This window comes from Cynara cardunculus, assembly GCF_001531365.2.
Source record: "Cynara cardunculus var. scolymus isolate 2C chromosome LG 2, CcrdV1, whole genome shotgun sequence".
In the NCBI taxonomy this organism is placed as follows: Eukaryota; Viridiplantae; Streptophyta; class Magnoliopsida; order Asterales; family Asteraceae; genus Cynara; species Cynara cardunculus.
The window spans coordinates 69,934,174-69,951,196 of NC_037529.1; the positions used below are offsets into that span (position 1 = coordinate 69,934,174).

Consider the following 17,023-nt stretch of genomic DNA (forward strand, 5'->3'; position numbering starts at 1 on the left):
CGATTCTTGTATTAAATGTGAAAGGATATATAGACACTAAAACCTAAGTTCATTTTGTTACTTTTTACTTGGTGTATATTTACTAGGCCAAACGGACATCAATGTAACTTATTGTGTCATCCTGTTTTCTTCTTTTCGTTGTTTTCACCTTTTTATGTTTCCCTTCTCCTTCATATAAATTGTAGCACCCGCAATTTTGGAAGTCTCGCTAATAATGTTATGAAGCCGTTTGACCGTATTGATGAGAAATTTAATAAGGTTTTACATAGGTATTGTAATGGAACCTTCGAAGTTCGAATGGAACACGAAAACAACCAACGCACGAAAGGGCAAAGAGTTGCGCGACCTGGCGCGTGACCCAGAGCCATGGCACAGGTCGCATATGTCTTTGGATAGTGAACAACTTCATACACGTGGCTTGCCACGCAACTTGAAGCCGAGGGCAAGGTCGTGGGATGTGGTCTGAGGATTTTTAAGCTATGATTTTTGGGGTTATTCTCACTCTTCTTCTCCAACTCTCCCTTCTCCTTTTCCCTCTCTAGATCTGAGATTTTTGGGAGCTTTAGGTCCGATTTTGAATACCTACTAGTTGTGGGACTACCATTAACACTAAATCCCCGCTTTAAAACCATATGTAATCTAGAAAGATCAACATTTTGGTACATGTTCTATTTTGAATATGATTTATTTATATATCTCTGTAATTCTTCTTCTCCCACGTTTGGAACAGGAGCTAGTATGGTTGCAGTACTCTTCTTGTTACAAAATCAGATAGAAAAATTCATATTTTGCGGGAATTTGTCTGGAAAACTCATGAAACCTTTGCGTAGATGATCACGGTACGCTTCCACGATTTTTCTCTAACTTCTTGAATGAGCTGCGCTTTTAGTGCTAAATGGGTCCTCATTCATGGAGAATGAACTTTTTGCCTCTAATTATAAGTCTTGGACACTCACGGATCTATTCTAGCACTTTATGCATCAACTCCATAGTATGAAAGACTGAAAGAGGATGTGGTTCAACATTGCCTATAGTACAGAATTAAAATAATTGAATCTTTCACATTCACGGTTCACCTTACATTAACAATATCTTACAACAAAGTATATTGAACCACACAGAGAGTACATAGATTAAAAATAATCGTAATAGAACACTTATCAATCAAGCAATCTAGCCATCAATCCCCTATGAAGTGACCCACTTACAAAGAAAACATAAATGTAAAAACAATAGGATAAAAGACCCTTCTAATCGGCTAGATCAACCAGAGCTCTTGAACTCTAGAGAATGAGATTTGGTATCATGATTTTTCCTCTCATCTTGCAACAATGGTTTGTACATGATCTACTTCTTGGAAGGTGGTGGAGCGAAAAAAGGAATTTTGGGAAGAGTTGTTGGGAAGTTTGGAATGGTAGGCATAGAAGGCAATGGAGGCAAGGTAACTTTGGGCATATTAGGGAATGAGGGGATGATGGGTATTTGTGGCTGTGGGAGTGTCGGGATGGTGGGTATTTGTGGCTGTGGGAGTGTCGGGATGGTGGGTATTTGTGGTTGTGGGAGTGTTGGGATGGTGGGTACTTGTGGTTGTGGTACGGTTGGAGTTGCTTGCAACAAATTGCGTGAAGCATAACACATCTCATTGCTCGTAAGAGAGAATACTGCAAGGATGAAGATGTAAAGACAGCCAGTGGAAGCCATGATACAATTACCGTGATTTGATAAAGTGGGCTTAAGAGTTCCTGAGATGCAGCTAGAGTCAAATGAACTTGATAAATCGTGAAGGGTAATGTAGAAAAGACATGAGTATATATAGAGAACTTGCAAGAGGGTTATGATTTAACATTAAAAAAGGCCTCAAGTTATGTGATGACTTTTACTTGGGTTGGTTGGAAACTCTAAAGGTAGCTAAGGTTGACGGTTGTGATTAGTCTTGACATAAGTACAACAAAAAGACAGTTCACCAAAAGATCAGCACTTAATATACAAAATACCAAAAAATAATTGGGATTCTAGGTTTGGAGTTGTTAAACAACCGCCAAATTTGTATGACAGATTTTGTTTATGAATCCTATATTCCTATTTTAGGTAACCTAATTTCAGAAACAATGATTCTATCTTGCCATGTAATTCAAAATCAAAACCTTCATAACAAGTTAAATGTGTGTTGAACTTAAAAGTAGCGAGTGTTATGTTAGCATATACATGAGCTTTGAAATTGAACAAAAAACCAACTTAAAACTACAAATGTACAAGACAAGAGACAAAGCGATTATGCTCATATATAGGACAATCAAAATTACAATAATATATATCACTAGACATTTGCACAACATATTGTCAAACAGTTAATTCAATGTCAAGGGTGATTGTGGTAAACCGACACACCTGTCTGACAACAACGTGGAACATGGGGCACAGTTCGTGCAGCAGCAAAACTGAAATTCAAGTAATAGCAGCACACTTCTTGCAGTTGCTCGCGATGAGGATGATCATATAATATAACATATGGAATCGACTTCTTTACTCCAGGTCCATCTGTAAGAAATTGATTTCATCAGACTTGGTTATCAGACAATCTATCTAGATTTTAAGTACAGAGAATGTTTCCAAATAACTTGTGCAATTTTAAAATCTATCTAGACTTGGAGATGACACTGCGATGAACCATTTCTCACATGCATCTGCATGCACTGTAGATTTGATCAGGCAAATGGAGATGACAATATGATACAGCATATCTAAAATAAATTGTCCCCCAATTAAATTTTTGCATCTTTGTTTTGACCTTTTTACGGGATTTTTTTTCCCTTCATTTTTTTCATGTACCAGGAAAGGTGTGGAGTAGAAAACAGAGTTTGCATGGGCCTTGGTTGATCTATCCTGTAATTAAAGAACTCAGCTCATGGCTTGTGTTCTCCCTTCAATTGGTTTACATATAACTCGCTTCATCACTTTAAAGATAAATTAGGAACCCCACGTCTTGTTATCATCAACGACACAGAACTCCATGGCATTCACCTTGACCTACCAGTGTTTTGGGATCAACGGGGATAAATGCCCCTTTCAAATCCTCTTGAAATCCAGAGAGACTAACATTTCCATTAATCTTCTATTTCTATAGATTATATAATTATGTAATTATTCTTCTTCCCCGGATCAGAAGCTTGACAAAGTTCTTGCAAACTGAGAAATGTTTGTGCAATGATCATGATATGGATTTCCTTCAATCTCAGTTATGTTTTAAGTCTTTATCGAATTTGTCTTGTAAGTGCCAAATGTGTCCCGTTATTTGGAAAAGTTATGAGGATCAAATACCACTTTTCACAGCTAATTATGAAGCTTCAACACTCGAGATCCCATTCAAATAGAGGATGTAGAGATCAGGCAATGCTTGAAGTTATGATTTATAATAATTAAATATTCAACTTAAAAGTAAGGACATATTACAGCAAATCGTATCAAACCACTCAGAGTACATAAATAAAAAAGCAACACACAATAAAGCACTGGTCTGACCATGAAACCTAACTACCAATCCCATATGTTGAAAGCCCATGTACTAAGAAACATAAATGAAAAATAAATGGATCAAAGACACTCCGCAAGCAATATCAATCAAATCTCCTGATCCCCACACAATGAACATCTATGTATCATTGTTTTTCTTCCTATCTAGCAGCACCGCCCTTGTTTTATAGTCTACTTTTTGGAAGGTGGTGGAGCGAAGAAAGGAATATTAGGAAAAGTTGTTGGAAGGTTTGGGATTGTGGGCATTGTAGGCATAGAAGGCAATGGAGGCAAGGAAACTTTGGGCATGTTAGGGAGGGTGGGTATTTGTGGCTGTGGCAGTGATGGGAAGGTGGGCATCTGTGGCTGTGGCAGTGATGGGATGGTGGGCATCTGTGGCTGCGGGAGTGTCGGGATAGCGGGTATCTGGGGTTGTGGCAGTGTTGGTATTGTAGGTATTTGTGGTTGTGGCACTGCTGGAGTTGCCTGCAACAAATTACGCGAAGCATAACACATCTCGTTGTCCATAAGGGAGAATACTCCAAGGATAAGGAGGTAAATATAGCTGGTGGAAGCCATGGTAAAATTTGCTGTGATTAGCTAGAGAAGGCTCGAGATATTTTGAAATTAGAGACAAATGAACTTGATTACTGTGAATGAGAATGCACAGAGGATTAGAAATATATAGAGAGAATAAATTTGAGAAGACTAAGATTAGAATATTTGTAAATATATAAATCCCTAGGATGTGTTATGACTTTAATTTGGTTGGTTGGAATCTCAAAGCCAACAACTACTGATGGTTGTAAGCAGCTTATCTACCCAAGTCTTGGCAAGTACAAGAGGAAGACACTCTAGTAGATAAGCAAATGCCGAACAAAAGTGACACCTGGCATGAACATACCAAAGGTTTTCTAGGTTTGGAGTAGTTGAACAACCTCTGGACTTCACTTTTTCTGTTTGTTGATTTTCTTGCCATCTCATGTAATGTGGATTGTGGCGGCGGACAGTAGACATGAGAGGCATATAGTTAGCATAATTCTTGGCGAAAGACAAAACGACTCTCCTCAACCTTGTACAACCAGTCAACTACACTTACAAGTTACAACATCTTATCTTCCGAAAGTAGGATACTCAATCACGATTACCATTGCTAAATCATCAAATTAAGGTCTACTGCTTATTTTTTTACTTCATTTAGTTTCTTGTTCTGTCTATCCTAAGATCAAATATAACCATAATCATTTAGTTTTTTTACTTCTTTTATGAAGTTGGATTAACATTACATTTCTTCATCAGGTTACATCGTTAAGGACCCCATGCTTTAATACAATTTTTCAAAACAAAATTTCCATGACAATCACCTCACGATGCTATTTCCCCCATTTAAGCCCTCTCATAATCCAGAAAGGTTAACCTGTGCTTTAGCCTTTTATTTTACCATTATTTCTTTATACTTTCTGTAAATTAACTTCTATCCTGGCAATATGATGGTAAGTGGACCAAGTCCCCCCCACGTCATCATGGTATGGTTCCACTTCCTTTTCCCCAACTCGGGAAAGAATAATATGGCGCGTATATTCTTCCTGCAAACTTGATATTGTTTTACAAATTGGAAATCGATGGTGAAACGAAAGTATAATTACTACTTGCTTTGATCAATAACTAACTCCATCGAGTGCGTTGGCTCTGAGTTGCTTCATCAAACACATTGATTATCTCGCACTTCATTCCAATTGAAGTTGAATTTTAGTGTGTAAACGTTAACTACAAACTTAACAACGAAACTGATAAATCATAGCATAAAAGAAAACGGAAATTCCATGCCACGTAACGAGGATGCATGTAATGAATTACCGCGGTGAGAGTCGATCGCCAACGAGAGTTGATTTGATTTGAAGCAGTCGGTTAGGGTTCGTAGGAGACAAAGTTATCCTTGTTCGTTCTGCCATCACCGTCGCCGGCGGTGTTGATAATCTCCTCCGTGATCCCAACTTCAGTAGCAAAAACGTTTCCGGTTTCACCCGAAATATACCGCGTGGTTTTTGGGTGATAAAAACATAAAACAGCAATACAACAGTGTTTTATTTTACCTTTTTTTATATATATTTCAGGAATTGCTTGACTCTTATAATGGAATCGTTAAAAAATTTGAATTTAAATAAATTATAATAAAATTTAATCATGTTTGATTTAAGGGTGTGGGTCGGATGGGTTCGGGTGAGAAAATCAAAACCCCGGTCGGATTTTGGATATGGAAATCAATCCTCAATTTTTGGATTTCGGATTGCTTCAGGTTCAGGTTGATCAGGTTTCAAGTTGAGGTTGGTCGGGTTCGGGTTTAGTTGTAATGAAATATATATATATATATCCAATTGATTTTGACAATTTATTCAATCGATTTATAAGATTGATAAATCGATAGTGTGCTTGTAAATTAGAAAGAAAAAAACACGATCCACTAAGATTTTTAGAGTTTTCAAAAGATAATTAGATAACTAAGTGTGTGTGTATATAGTATTTGAAATATAGATTTGGGATCATGTGGGACCAATCTGTTTTCGTGATATCACTTTTTTACACTAAAAAATTCACAGCAGAAAGCTGTGAAGGTAAAAAAAGTTGAACCTTCACAACAAAAACATTGTGAAGGTTTTACATTCACAATATTTTACTGTAAAGTTTCAAGTGTAAAAAATGGTCTTACGAAAACAAACGGACCTCGTGTGAAATCAACCCTTAATATATATATATATATATATATATATATATATACATATACATATACATATTCTCAGGTTTTCGGACGGATCAGGTGGTCAAAAATAAACCTAATCTGAGCTCAAATTTTCCCCAAAAAATTGGTTTTCGGATTCTCAGTTTTCAGGGTTTTATATAATACTATAAGAGTACTCGCACAATGTAGCGAGACACATCTAGATTTTAATGTTCTATTTCATTATTTGTCTCTGTCGATGTTATAATACGATTTTATGTTTTTTTTAAAAACAATAATGATTTTATTTTTGAATAAAATATAAATTGGAAAATATCATAAAATTTTGAGAAAATAATATATTAATGTTAATATCAAATCAATTATTTAAAAGTTCTTATTTTTTATTATGATTTAATTTAAGTTTAATAATGAAATAATTTATTTTTAGTTTAATAATATAACATTTTATAAAAATAATAATTAAGTATCATGTTAAAACGCAATGATGATCCTGATTATATCTTAGATTTTTTATATTTAAAATGAGATGTTTATCTTGTATTTGATTATGTTTATCTGCAGTTAGTTACACGAATTCAGATATGGAGCTTTAATAAGTTGTACTTATGCACAATCTACTTGCAATCTTGAGTTTTGAGTAATATGCATTAATAAACAGTACTTTACGCATAAAAAATGGTTTTTAAGAGTGTTTGTCAAATGATTTATAATATAGTATAGATAATTTTTTAATTTATTTTTTTATTATGATTTAATTTAAGTTTAATAATGATATAATTTATTTTTGGTTTAATATTATAAATTTTATAAAGATAATAATTAAATATTTTGTTAGAATTCAATAATTATTCTAATTATATTTTAGATTTTTTATATTTAAAATAAGATGTTTATCTTATATTTGATTATGTTTATCTGCAGTTAGTTACACGAATTCAGATATGGGGCTTTAATAAGTTGTTCTTACGCACAATCTACTTGCAATCTTGAGTTTTAAATAATATGTATTAATAAACAGTACTTTGCGCATAAAAAGTGGTTTTTAAGAGTTTTTGTCAAATGTTTTATAATATAGTATAGATACCGCCAGACCCTAAACTTCCATATATAACAACGAAAACGACGATAACAATCCAAGATACATCCAAATGCAATCTTTTCCAGTCGTTGCGATTACGAACGAATACCTCAATTGTGCCCGCACGAGATCTCTCTGCAATGGTGCGAATTAAGGTTTCCTGAATCTGTTCTTGAACAAAGAAGTTGGCTAAAGAAAAAAAGAAATAGATTACCTCCTCTAATTCTGAATTGACACTAATGGATTGAAAATATGTCAATTATATACGCATCTCTAAATTCTGTTGGAGTCGAATATCTCAACCGTAATCTGAAACCGATGAAATCGGATATGGATGAAATCGTTTAGGGAGGGAATTGGGTTTCTGTTGGCGAAGAAATAGGATAGGGATGAACGGGTTTAGGGATGGCTTTGATAGGTTGTACCATTGGCAATAGAGGTTGTCTTTAAGAGTTTTTAATAGTTTTAAGAGTTTTTAATAGTTTTAAAAGTTTTTAAGAGTTTTAAAAGTTTTTAAGAGTTTTAGCCAAATGCTTTATAATATAGTATATATACTTTATTTTCAGTTTCGGGCTTGGGTTCGGATTTCGGGTAATTCGGGTTTTGCACATCCCTAATTTGACCATGTGTTTAGTTGGTAGAAATTAAATGAAATCCAAATGTTTATAAATATAATAGTGGTCTTAGACTGGAAGCAAGAGTAGTCGCTGTCGTGGCAGTGGTGATGATTGTGGTGGAGGTGGTGATAACCATGGATGAGGTGGTGCTAATAAGTTAGTGGTGGTAATGATGGGGATAAGGCGACAATAATAACGACGATGATGGTAGCGACATGAATGAATTTTGGTCAATTTCTAATTCCGTGAATTCCAACAAACCAAACATCTGTTGAAATAATTGGAATGACAATTTCATTAATCAACTCGTGTCTGGTTCATTCAACTAGTTCTAATACAAAATTATGATTCCACACATGATGAATTTCCTTTTTGGGTTTTAGTAAGGAATTCTAATTCCAATTCATCAAATCTTTTGAAAAACATCAGTATGCTATTCTTTTTTATCAACCTGAATATCCAACCCGCTATGCGAGCCGACTAATCCCAAGGCGACCACCTGTTTTGCAGATAGCCCGAAGTCACCGCATTTGAATCTTCGTGGCCACAATGGGATTTTTATTTCTCCTTGTATTTGAACCTAGGATCTTTTGATACTTTTGACATTTGGATTCAAGCTCAAACCAATCATGTACCATTATATTTACTCGAATACATACCATGCCACATGACGATCGTCGCCACCACACTATTGTAATAACATTGTCATGTTAGTTATCATGTTATGCCAAATCGACATGGGAACCGAATTAGCCTAGGTAAGCAAACAACTAATCGAAAAATATTATAACAACCCCTTATTATGTCGTCGTTTGTAAAAAGGCCCGAATTTTGTCCCCTTCCTTTAACGGTCGTTAAAAAATTCTATTAAGTAAGAGTTATTTTTGTTCTTTTATCAAATCAAAAACCATAGGGACCGAAAACATAAAATCAAATTTCATTGAATAAAAGACAAAAAAATCGATAAAATAAAATTTGTCCTCATTTAACAAAATATTTTAACGTTCGTTAGAGGGAGGGATCAAATCTGGATGACCATTTTGTAATTTTAGTTTATCTTATTGGGCTTGAGGCCTTTAATCCATTGGCCCAATATATTGTATGCCCTAAAAGTTGGGCCATATAAATAAAGTCACAGAGAACTTACCCATAACAAGGCCCAGTTAAACCGAGGTTGCCCTAGCTATAAATACTAAACGTCTCGTCGTTGCAGTCGTCCACACTTCGTTACATCGTTCGCCCAACAGATCATCGGAGGAAAAGCGGGGGAGATCACAGGAAGTTTGAAACAAGATGCGTGCCAAGGTATGTTCGTCGATCTTCCTTTTATGATTTTTGATTCTGATGACTTTTTTTGTGTGTAAATGGATATGGAATCATGTGAAATCGAATGAATGTAGTATCTGAATTATGGTAAAATTATAGTTTAAAATTGCTTCTTCGTCTTCCGGAATGTCTATTTACTTCATGAACGCTGTTATTTACGTTGAATCGTTGATCAATTCCGTCTTGTAACGTCGATTTCTTCATTAATATTGATCGGTCGTCGGATGAGTTGATTTATCGAACTGCCGTTTGCATTGATATTTGGTGTTGTTTCTTCAAATTGCATATCGTACAAGGAATTAGGTAAAATTATCTTAATCAGATCACCAATACGCTTGTCGATCGAACGATCCTTGTAGATTATTGACTGTTAGGTACGTTCATTGTCTTACATCCTGAAATTTTCGTCGTCTACATAGTCAGGTACTCGTGTCTTGTGTACTCAATTTTATCTGCTGACGATGAAAACAGGGAATATAAAAGTATGAAAGCCAACACCAGTTCTGTACAGTTTTTACATGTTTTGTGTACAAACATCCAGAAGCCAATTGTCGATCCATTGATTGGTGTTTATGTAACTGTCTAGTAGATTCATCCAGTAGTGTCATAAATTGTTGAATCAACTGCTTCACATTGATGTATTCTGTTCTATATCGATAACAACTAATTGTTGGATGTTATACACTTGCAGTGGAAGAAGAAGCGAATGAGGAGACTAAAGAGGAAGCGCCGAAAGATGAGACAAAGATCCAAGTAGAGAAAATTAGCTTTAGACTGTAAGCTGGCTTCTTCCAATCTTTCTTCATGCATATCATCTTTTGCATAGGCATGGAGTTTGATTGATCTTTGGGTCCAAGCTGTATATGGTCTAGTTAGTTTCTTATATTGTTACTATCATTTTGAATCGCCACATGTTCTTCATGCAATGCTTAATTTACTGATATTTTTAGTTTCTATGTTTTCTTTATATCCTACCATATCATGACATCAAATTTAGCATCAGGGGTTAGAAATATTAAGCGGAAATCAATGAGAATGAAAATAAAAGTATTTCGGTTTATGTAGTATAATGATCCATTCTCTCCTGATTAAATTAGGTTCCGTTTAGTTTGCAGGAATGGAATGGATTTTGGGAGATTTTGATTTCAAATCCATTCCAATCCCATGTTTGATTTGTTGGATTTTTCGGATTTGGAATCCTACGATTTAATTGAAATCCTACAAACATAGGATTTTGAAATCCTTTGGGAGTGCTTGGGATTTCGTAGGATTGTATGTAATAAGGTTGTAAAAAATATTAAAAACATTTGTTTTGTAATGATCGATTAATAAAAATGTAACTTATTATCTTTATAATTTTTTATAAAGCATTTATAAATAATGAAATCCAATTCCAAATCCTACAAATCAAACATACCAATGATTTCAAATATATTTCAATCCAAATCTCTCTAAATCCGAATTCCTATATGAAACCCAAATTTTTGAAAAACAATCTTGAAAACCAAACGGACCCTTCGGTGTGTTTGGTACACTTGACATAACAGAACAAAACAAATAATTCTTGTTCCAAGTCTGAAAAAACTTTTATGTGGAACATATATGAATAAAGTGGAACAAGACTGTGCTACCTTGTTCATCTTACCTCATAGATTAAGGTGGAAGAGACTTATATTTTACCAACATAATTTCAATATAAAACCTATTTTTTTTAAAGATCAAATAGGTTTTTTTTTACATTTTATTTATTTTTTAAATTTTAATTATTGTAATTTTATACCTTTTAAACTTTAATTTTACTATGTTCAATATATTATTTTTATATGATTTTTATATTTTTATTAATTTTTGTGATTTATTATATACTAATAATAAAAAATAATATAGAAAAAAGATAATATAAAAATTAGAAACTATATAAATCTTTTATTTTGTTGTTAATTTAATTGTTTTGACGAAAATTTTCTGAAGCTATATTATGTGATAAAAATAATTATTTTATCATAATTTCATAAATTTCATGAATTAATCAAAATATATAAACAATTCATTGTGGTTAATTGTTCGTTTCACTTGTTCTGTTTTACCGTTGAACAGTTATGCCCTATCCTGTTCTATCTGAACATCAAAAACACCCTTTAGGATTTTAATTTATTTTCGTTCATTTCCTTTTTCTCCTTTAATGAAAGTTTTGGGAGAAAACTTGTGATTATGTTCCTTCAGATTCCTTTTTTTCTTCTAAAAGGGTTTTGAGAACATGAATTTTTTACTTTCCTCCTCTTTCCCTCTTGATTCTTTGCTTTTCCTAATAAAAAGATTTCGAGAACACAAGATTAATGAGCTACTCAAGCTTGAGCTCGTTTATCTCGAGCTCAAGTCGACCTCGAACACAAAATAAAACTCGTTTTTAACTTAACGAGTCGAGCTCCATAACATTAATGTTTTACTTGGCTTGTTCCAAAAGTCGATTAAACTTTTTGTTTCTTTTTGAGTCGAGTCGAGTCATTCGAGCTGAACACGCTCATATGTTCATAAATCATACAATAAAAATATAATAGTTATCAACCTTGAGCCTATAAATGAGTTAATCGATTGTGAGTTCGAGTCAATACATGAGCATCGAGCTCGACCTTAATAATTCAAACAAACAAAAAATCGAACTCGAGATTTACAAATTACTTGATTCTTATTTTGGGTAACGTATTTTTAAAACTTCAATTTTGATACCTAAGATGTAAAATTTTAAACATTTAAATACTCGGATAACCGGTTGAAGACTAATTTTAGATTTAAAAAAAAGACTAATTGTATATTAGAAAAAAATCATGTCACTAATTATGTTAGTAAATAATATTGAGTTGGATATCACATCACTCGCCACATCAACATATAATCAGTTAATGCTTCAACCAGTTACCCAAGTATTTAAATGTTTAAAACTTTACATCTTAGGTATCAAAATCGAAGTTTAAAAATACGTTATCCGAAATAAGAATAAAGTTAAAATACGTTACTTTTTTCATGCAACAGTTTAACAAATTAATATAAATAAGATTTTCAGAAAGGGAAAATTACACCAAAATAGAACCAACTTTCACCTAATTCATATTTTAGGGAACCAACTTTCAAAATTGTCATTTTGGGGAACCAACTTTCAAAATCGTCATTTTGGGGAACCAACTTGCATCTGATTCCTATTTTGGGGAACCAACTTTCAAAATCGTCATTTTGGGGAACCAACTTGCACCTGATTCCTATATTGGGGAACCAACTTGCAAAATAATTATAGAAAAATAACTAAAATCTATTGTTTTCCAAAAATTAATGCATTAAAATCTATTTTTCATTTCAAATCTCGTTTTTTTAATTCAAATATCAAATTGAACATTTAAGAAAAAAAATTCAAATTAACACAATAAAATCGTTTTTTATTACATCAATTAATTTTTTTTTATTAAATTGATTTTTTTTTTGCATTAATAAAAAACAATTTTTATTGTGGTAATTGGATTTTTTTTAAATGTTTAATTTGATATCTGAATTAAAAAAGAAGATATTTGAAATGAAAAATAGATTTTATTGCATTAATTTTTGGAAAAAAACGGATTTTAGTTATTTTTCTATAATTATTTTGCAAATTGGTTTTCCAAAATAAGAATCAGGTGCAAGTTGGTTTTTCAAAATAATGATTTTGAAAGTTAATTCTCTAAAATAAAAATCAAGTGCAAATTTATTTCAAAAATGACAATAAAAAAATTGATTTCCCAAAATAAAAATCAGGTGAAAGTTGGTTTTTTAATTTTCCTTTTCAAAAAACAAAAGAATAATAGTTATATTAACGGACGAATATAATGATTTATATTACTTGGCACGTAGATGCCACGTGTCCATCCATTCTAGCAAAAATGCAACACCTGTCTCTGTAACTTGATGAGACACACCACAATCAATCTACAAATTCTTCGACATTATGAACAGATCTAGAATCCAAAAATGGCGAAAAGCAAGGAAGATATCAAGTACGGCACGGCTCAGGCGAAGTTATCAGAAGACGAATCGCTAAGAGTGGCGTACAAAGCCGGCACACCGTTGGAAGCCGGAAAAATTCCAGATTCCGATCCAGATCCAATCGATCTCTTCTCCGCCGCTCAAAATATCTCAAATCAACAACAAAATGAAGGTGTGATTGCAGAATCGAAGCCTGTCGATTTATTCTCCGGTGCCGGAGGCGTTTCCAACGCTAATCAAGTGGATGAAGTTCGGGTGGGTAGTCGTCAGCCGTCAGCTAACTGATTAGAGCATCTCCGGTGGCTACATCGACTTCCTTGTTAAGAATTAGGTTTTTGTTTGATGGTTTTTTACAAGTTTATGGTATTTTATTATGAGAAACCAGTAAACTTCAAATTTCGTCTCTGTGGTTAGTCTTAGTCAACAGTAACACTTACTCTTGAAATATCGATAAAATGGCCGACATGAGAATAACAAATCCAGTGTTTCATTAAGATTTCGAATAGTGGTTCAATTGTAGCCAATATCTTATTACGAATAATTCCGCTTTGACATCTTCTTAACCCGAAATGGCTGGGGAGAGCAAAGGGTCCACGGAGGGTTAAAAAAGGGGGGGGGGGGGGGGCGTTGTTAAGAGCGGAGGTGTTTTGGATTGCTTATTCAAAGTGGTTATTAATTTATTTCGGTGTGATACTGATGCTAAGTAGTTTTAGCGTTTAGATGGGAAAAGAAAAAGAAATACTTATTACCGGTTTGGAACAAGTCAAAAGGAGTTTTTGATAAGTTATTTCCTTCTAACTTATTTTGGTATGGTACCGGTAGTAAGAAGTTTTCAGTATTTGGATGGAAAAAAAGTTATCAGTATGGAAAAAAAGTTTTCAGTATTTGAATGGAAAAAAATGATTTTACATCTATTTTATCAGTTTATCCAGTTTAGTACCGTCCTAAGCTAATCTAAACATTTTTTATTTCCTTTTTGCCAATCACCCACTCGTTAAGCTGTTTGGCAGGGCTCGTAAAATGAAATATAATTGTTTGATAAATGTTTATAATGAAATTAGAAAATTAGGACCCATAAAAGCTAAGGTCAGTGAGTTTTAGAACCATTAAGTGGTATTTTTTTTATCGAACAAGATTTATCTTTTAATATAGTAAATGTTTATAATGAAATCAGGATCTTGAAAGACTATGAGGAGTTCAAGATACAAAATCATTCAGTGAATTTTAGAACCATTGAATGGTAGATTTTTTTGTGTACAATGGTTCAGAGGTAAACAAACAACTTTTAAACCGTACAATCAATTTTGATCCGGTAAAAGACAAAATAGGTAGACGAGAAAACAACATTTAACAGTATTTATTAATGGCCCTTAAAGAGGAAAGGGCCAAATCACGATGTTTTTCCAAACCCTCTTATACTTTTGAAATGATGTTTTTGAAATTTGATTTATGTAAAATTAAATTATTTATTTATGGGAAATAATGAAATTTAATATTGAAAAATACAAAACAAAACCCAGAAAGGAGTTTGCAGGCTTGTGGCTTCAATGGAAATAAACCCAACTAGTAAGCATTTTTCATTTTTCCGTCAATCTTTTTCATATTTGATCTAAAATGGCCAAGATTTGTAAATATTAGTTTTGCAATCTGCAAAATATAGAGGTGTGCAGAAAATCAATTGATCCAATTGGAATCAACTGATCCAATTAGAACCGATTGATTATAATTTGATCGCATTGAAAATTTGAACTTCCAATTTGGATCGGTGGGTTTTCGGATGGCAGTCCAGAACTAACCAAAACCGAACCGATCAATATCTATATAATAATCCTATGACCATACAGTTATCCATCCAACTATTATCTAACTATCTGTCCATTAATTTATTTTCAAATTAATTAAATCGGAATTTGTTTCATGTGAACCTTAGAATTTTTAACTTTCGTTGTGTTGGTTTTAACACATATTAAAAGTTACTAATCAATTTGTATCATTGTTAGGGAATTAGATTGAATTAACACGCTGGATGGATCCAATCCCAACGGATCCAGCAGTGGATATCCAATAAAAGTATTCAATGGATGGAACCAACCGATAAATCCAATCCAATGTTAATCGGATCAGATCTGTTGACAAAATCCAACAACCAATGAATAATTGAATCAATTCAATTCACTCACGTTTAATAAATGTCAATCGATAAACAGACCTACTTGAAGTATGTATATGAACTTCTGATTGATGGCATTTGATTTTTAATTATATTGAAAAGTTTTATTTCTGAAATAACAAATAATTACTTCATCAATAAATGTATATTTTATAACTAAATAGTAACATGTAATACTTTTGGGCATAATTTATCAGTGCTTGAATTTAATTTGACATTAATTATAACAAAATCTTTATAGACAAAAAAAATTAAATTAAAAGTCACTTTGCAAAATACATTTTCAAACACATCCCCAAACGTCTAAATATTTTCCCCTTCAAATAACGGACAAAATAAAATTCATCCTCGAGCTTCGTAATACCAATTTTCAACTCATTCGAAAACTCGAGTAAGGGGCCGTTTACTAAACACTTACCCGAAAAGTGTTGATCATGTAACTTTCCTCACCTGATGCACATGGCAAGGACCAAAAATCTTACCCGGTAAGAACGATGATACGGATAGTCTTACCCGATAAGTGATATTGAGGACTCTTACCCGAGTAAGCGTTTACCGGATAAATTGTTGCATGCGATACCGTTTTAATATACTATAATCTTATTTGGTAAAACAAAATATAGTGTTGACTCCTACCAGTAAGCGCTTACCGGGTAAGTAGTTGGGTAAACGGTCCCCAAGTTTTCAAGTCAAGCCGAGTTTAGAGGCTTTTTGGCAGTTGCTGAATGGCTTGATGCAGAATGATTAAGAGACTCTCATGATGTAATACAAAATAAGATATAATTGTTTGGTAATTGTTCACAATGAAATCAGAGCATTGAATAGTTAAGGGAGACCCATGATACAAAATCATATAGGGTTTTAGAACCATTAAGAGACGGACTTTTTTTTGCCAAACAAGATTCAGATACTATCACTTAATGAAACTATTAAAAGGTAAACAAACAACCCATAACCATTCAGCAAACTTTTATGTTCATAAATCATACATCCAAAATATAAAAAATATCATCAGCCGATCCCACAAAGAAGTTAATAGATCTCGAGTTCGAGCTCGAGCCCTACTTTGAGAAAGTTGTTCAAGCTCAAATTGAGCTCGATTTTTCTAACCAAGCTCGAACAAACTACCACTCGATCCAGCTCATTCACACCCCCTACTTCTACAAGTCTGTCTACTTTTATCAGTATCTATTGTAAAATTGAAGTTCCAGAAGCACCCTTTCCCACATACAAGGCCTTGATTTAAAAGAACATGGTGTTACCATATACCATAACCTCATGTTAAGATAACAAAAGGGATCGACCTTTTTTGACCTTTAGTTCAATCTCTACAAAACTTATATCAGGCCTTGCCTTAGTCACCAGGTTCCTTGACCATAGGTTACAACACGAAAATCTTGGTACAGGGTAAAACCCTTGGTCCATAAACTCTGGAACCGGTTAGCCCAGTTCTATGACATGTCTTTTTCATAGAACTAAAAGGACCATAGGTTACACCATTACAGCATCAAGATCTTGGGTAAGGTGTAAGACCCTTGGTCCAGTGTGGTTCCGGTTAGAACCATTACCAATTA

At 33.5% G+C, this 17,023-nt stretch overlaps 2 protein-coding genes and 2 long non-coding RNA genes across 4 annotated transcripts; 3 read left to right on the forward strand and 1 right to left on the reverse strand.

Annotated features, from left to right (window-relative positions):
- Positions 1–1,342: 1,342 nt before the first annotated feature.
- On the forward strand, positions 1,343–1,633 carry LOC112506399 (chorion class high-cysteine HCB protein 13-like). Its single transcript, XM_025110404.1, has one exon. It carries the CDS (start codon positions 1,343–1,345, stop codon positions 1,631–1,633), a length of 291 nt encoding a protein of 96 aa, XP_024966172.1.
- Positions 1,634–2,285: 652 nt separating this feature from the next.
- Positions 2,286–5,530, reverse strand: LOC112504700. The gene is made up of 2 exons (XR_003068242.1): positions 5,368–5,530; positions 2,286–2,538 (listed from the first exon to the last, which is right to left on the reverse strand). It is a non-coding gene; the product is annotated as an uncharacterized LOC112504700 (long non-coding RNA).
- Positions 5,531–9,160: 3,630 nt separating this feature from the next.
- Positions 9,161–10,252, forward strand: LOC112507547. Its single transcript, XR_003068537.1, has 2 exons — positions 9,161–9,250; positions 9,963–10,252. It is a non-coding gene; the product is annotated as an uncharacterized LOC112507547 (long non-coding RNA).
- A 2,988-nt stretch (positions 10,253–13,240) lies between these two features.
- On the forward strand, positions 13,241–13,757 carry LOC112507784. The gene has a single exon (XM_025112496.1). It carries the CDS (start codon positions 13,265–13,267, stop codon positions 13,562–13,564), a length of 300 nt encoding a protein of 99 aa, XP_024968264.1. The 5' UTR covers positions 13,241–13,264; the 3' UTR covers positions 13,565–13,757.
- Positions 13,758–17,023: the final 3,266 nt, after the last annotated feature.

Coding starts and splice junctions, on each gene's coding strand:
- LOC112506399 (XM_025110404.1), top strand. CDS start 1,343: ATGATCTACTTCTTGGAAGGTGGTGGAGCGAAAAAAGGAATTTTGGGA.
- LOC112507784 (XM_025112496.1), top strand. CDS start 13,265: ATGGCGAAAAGCAAGGAAGATATCAAGTACGGCACGGCTCAGGCGAAG.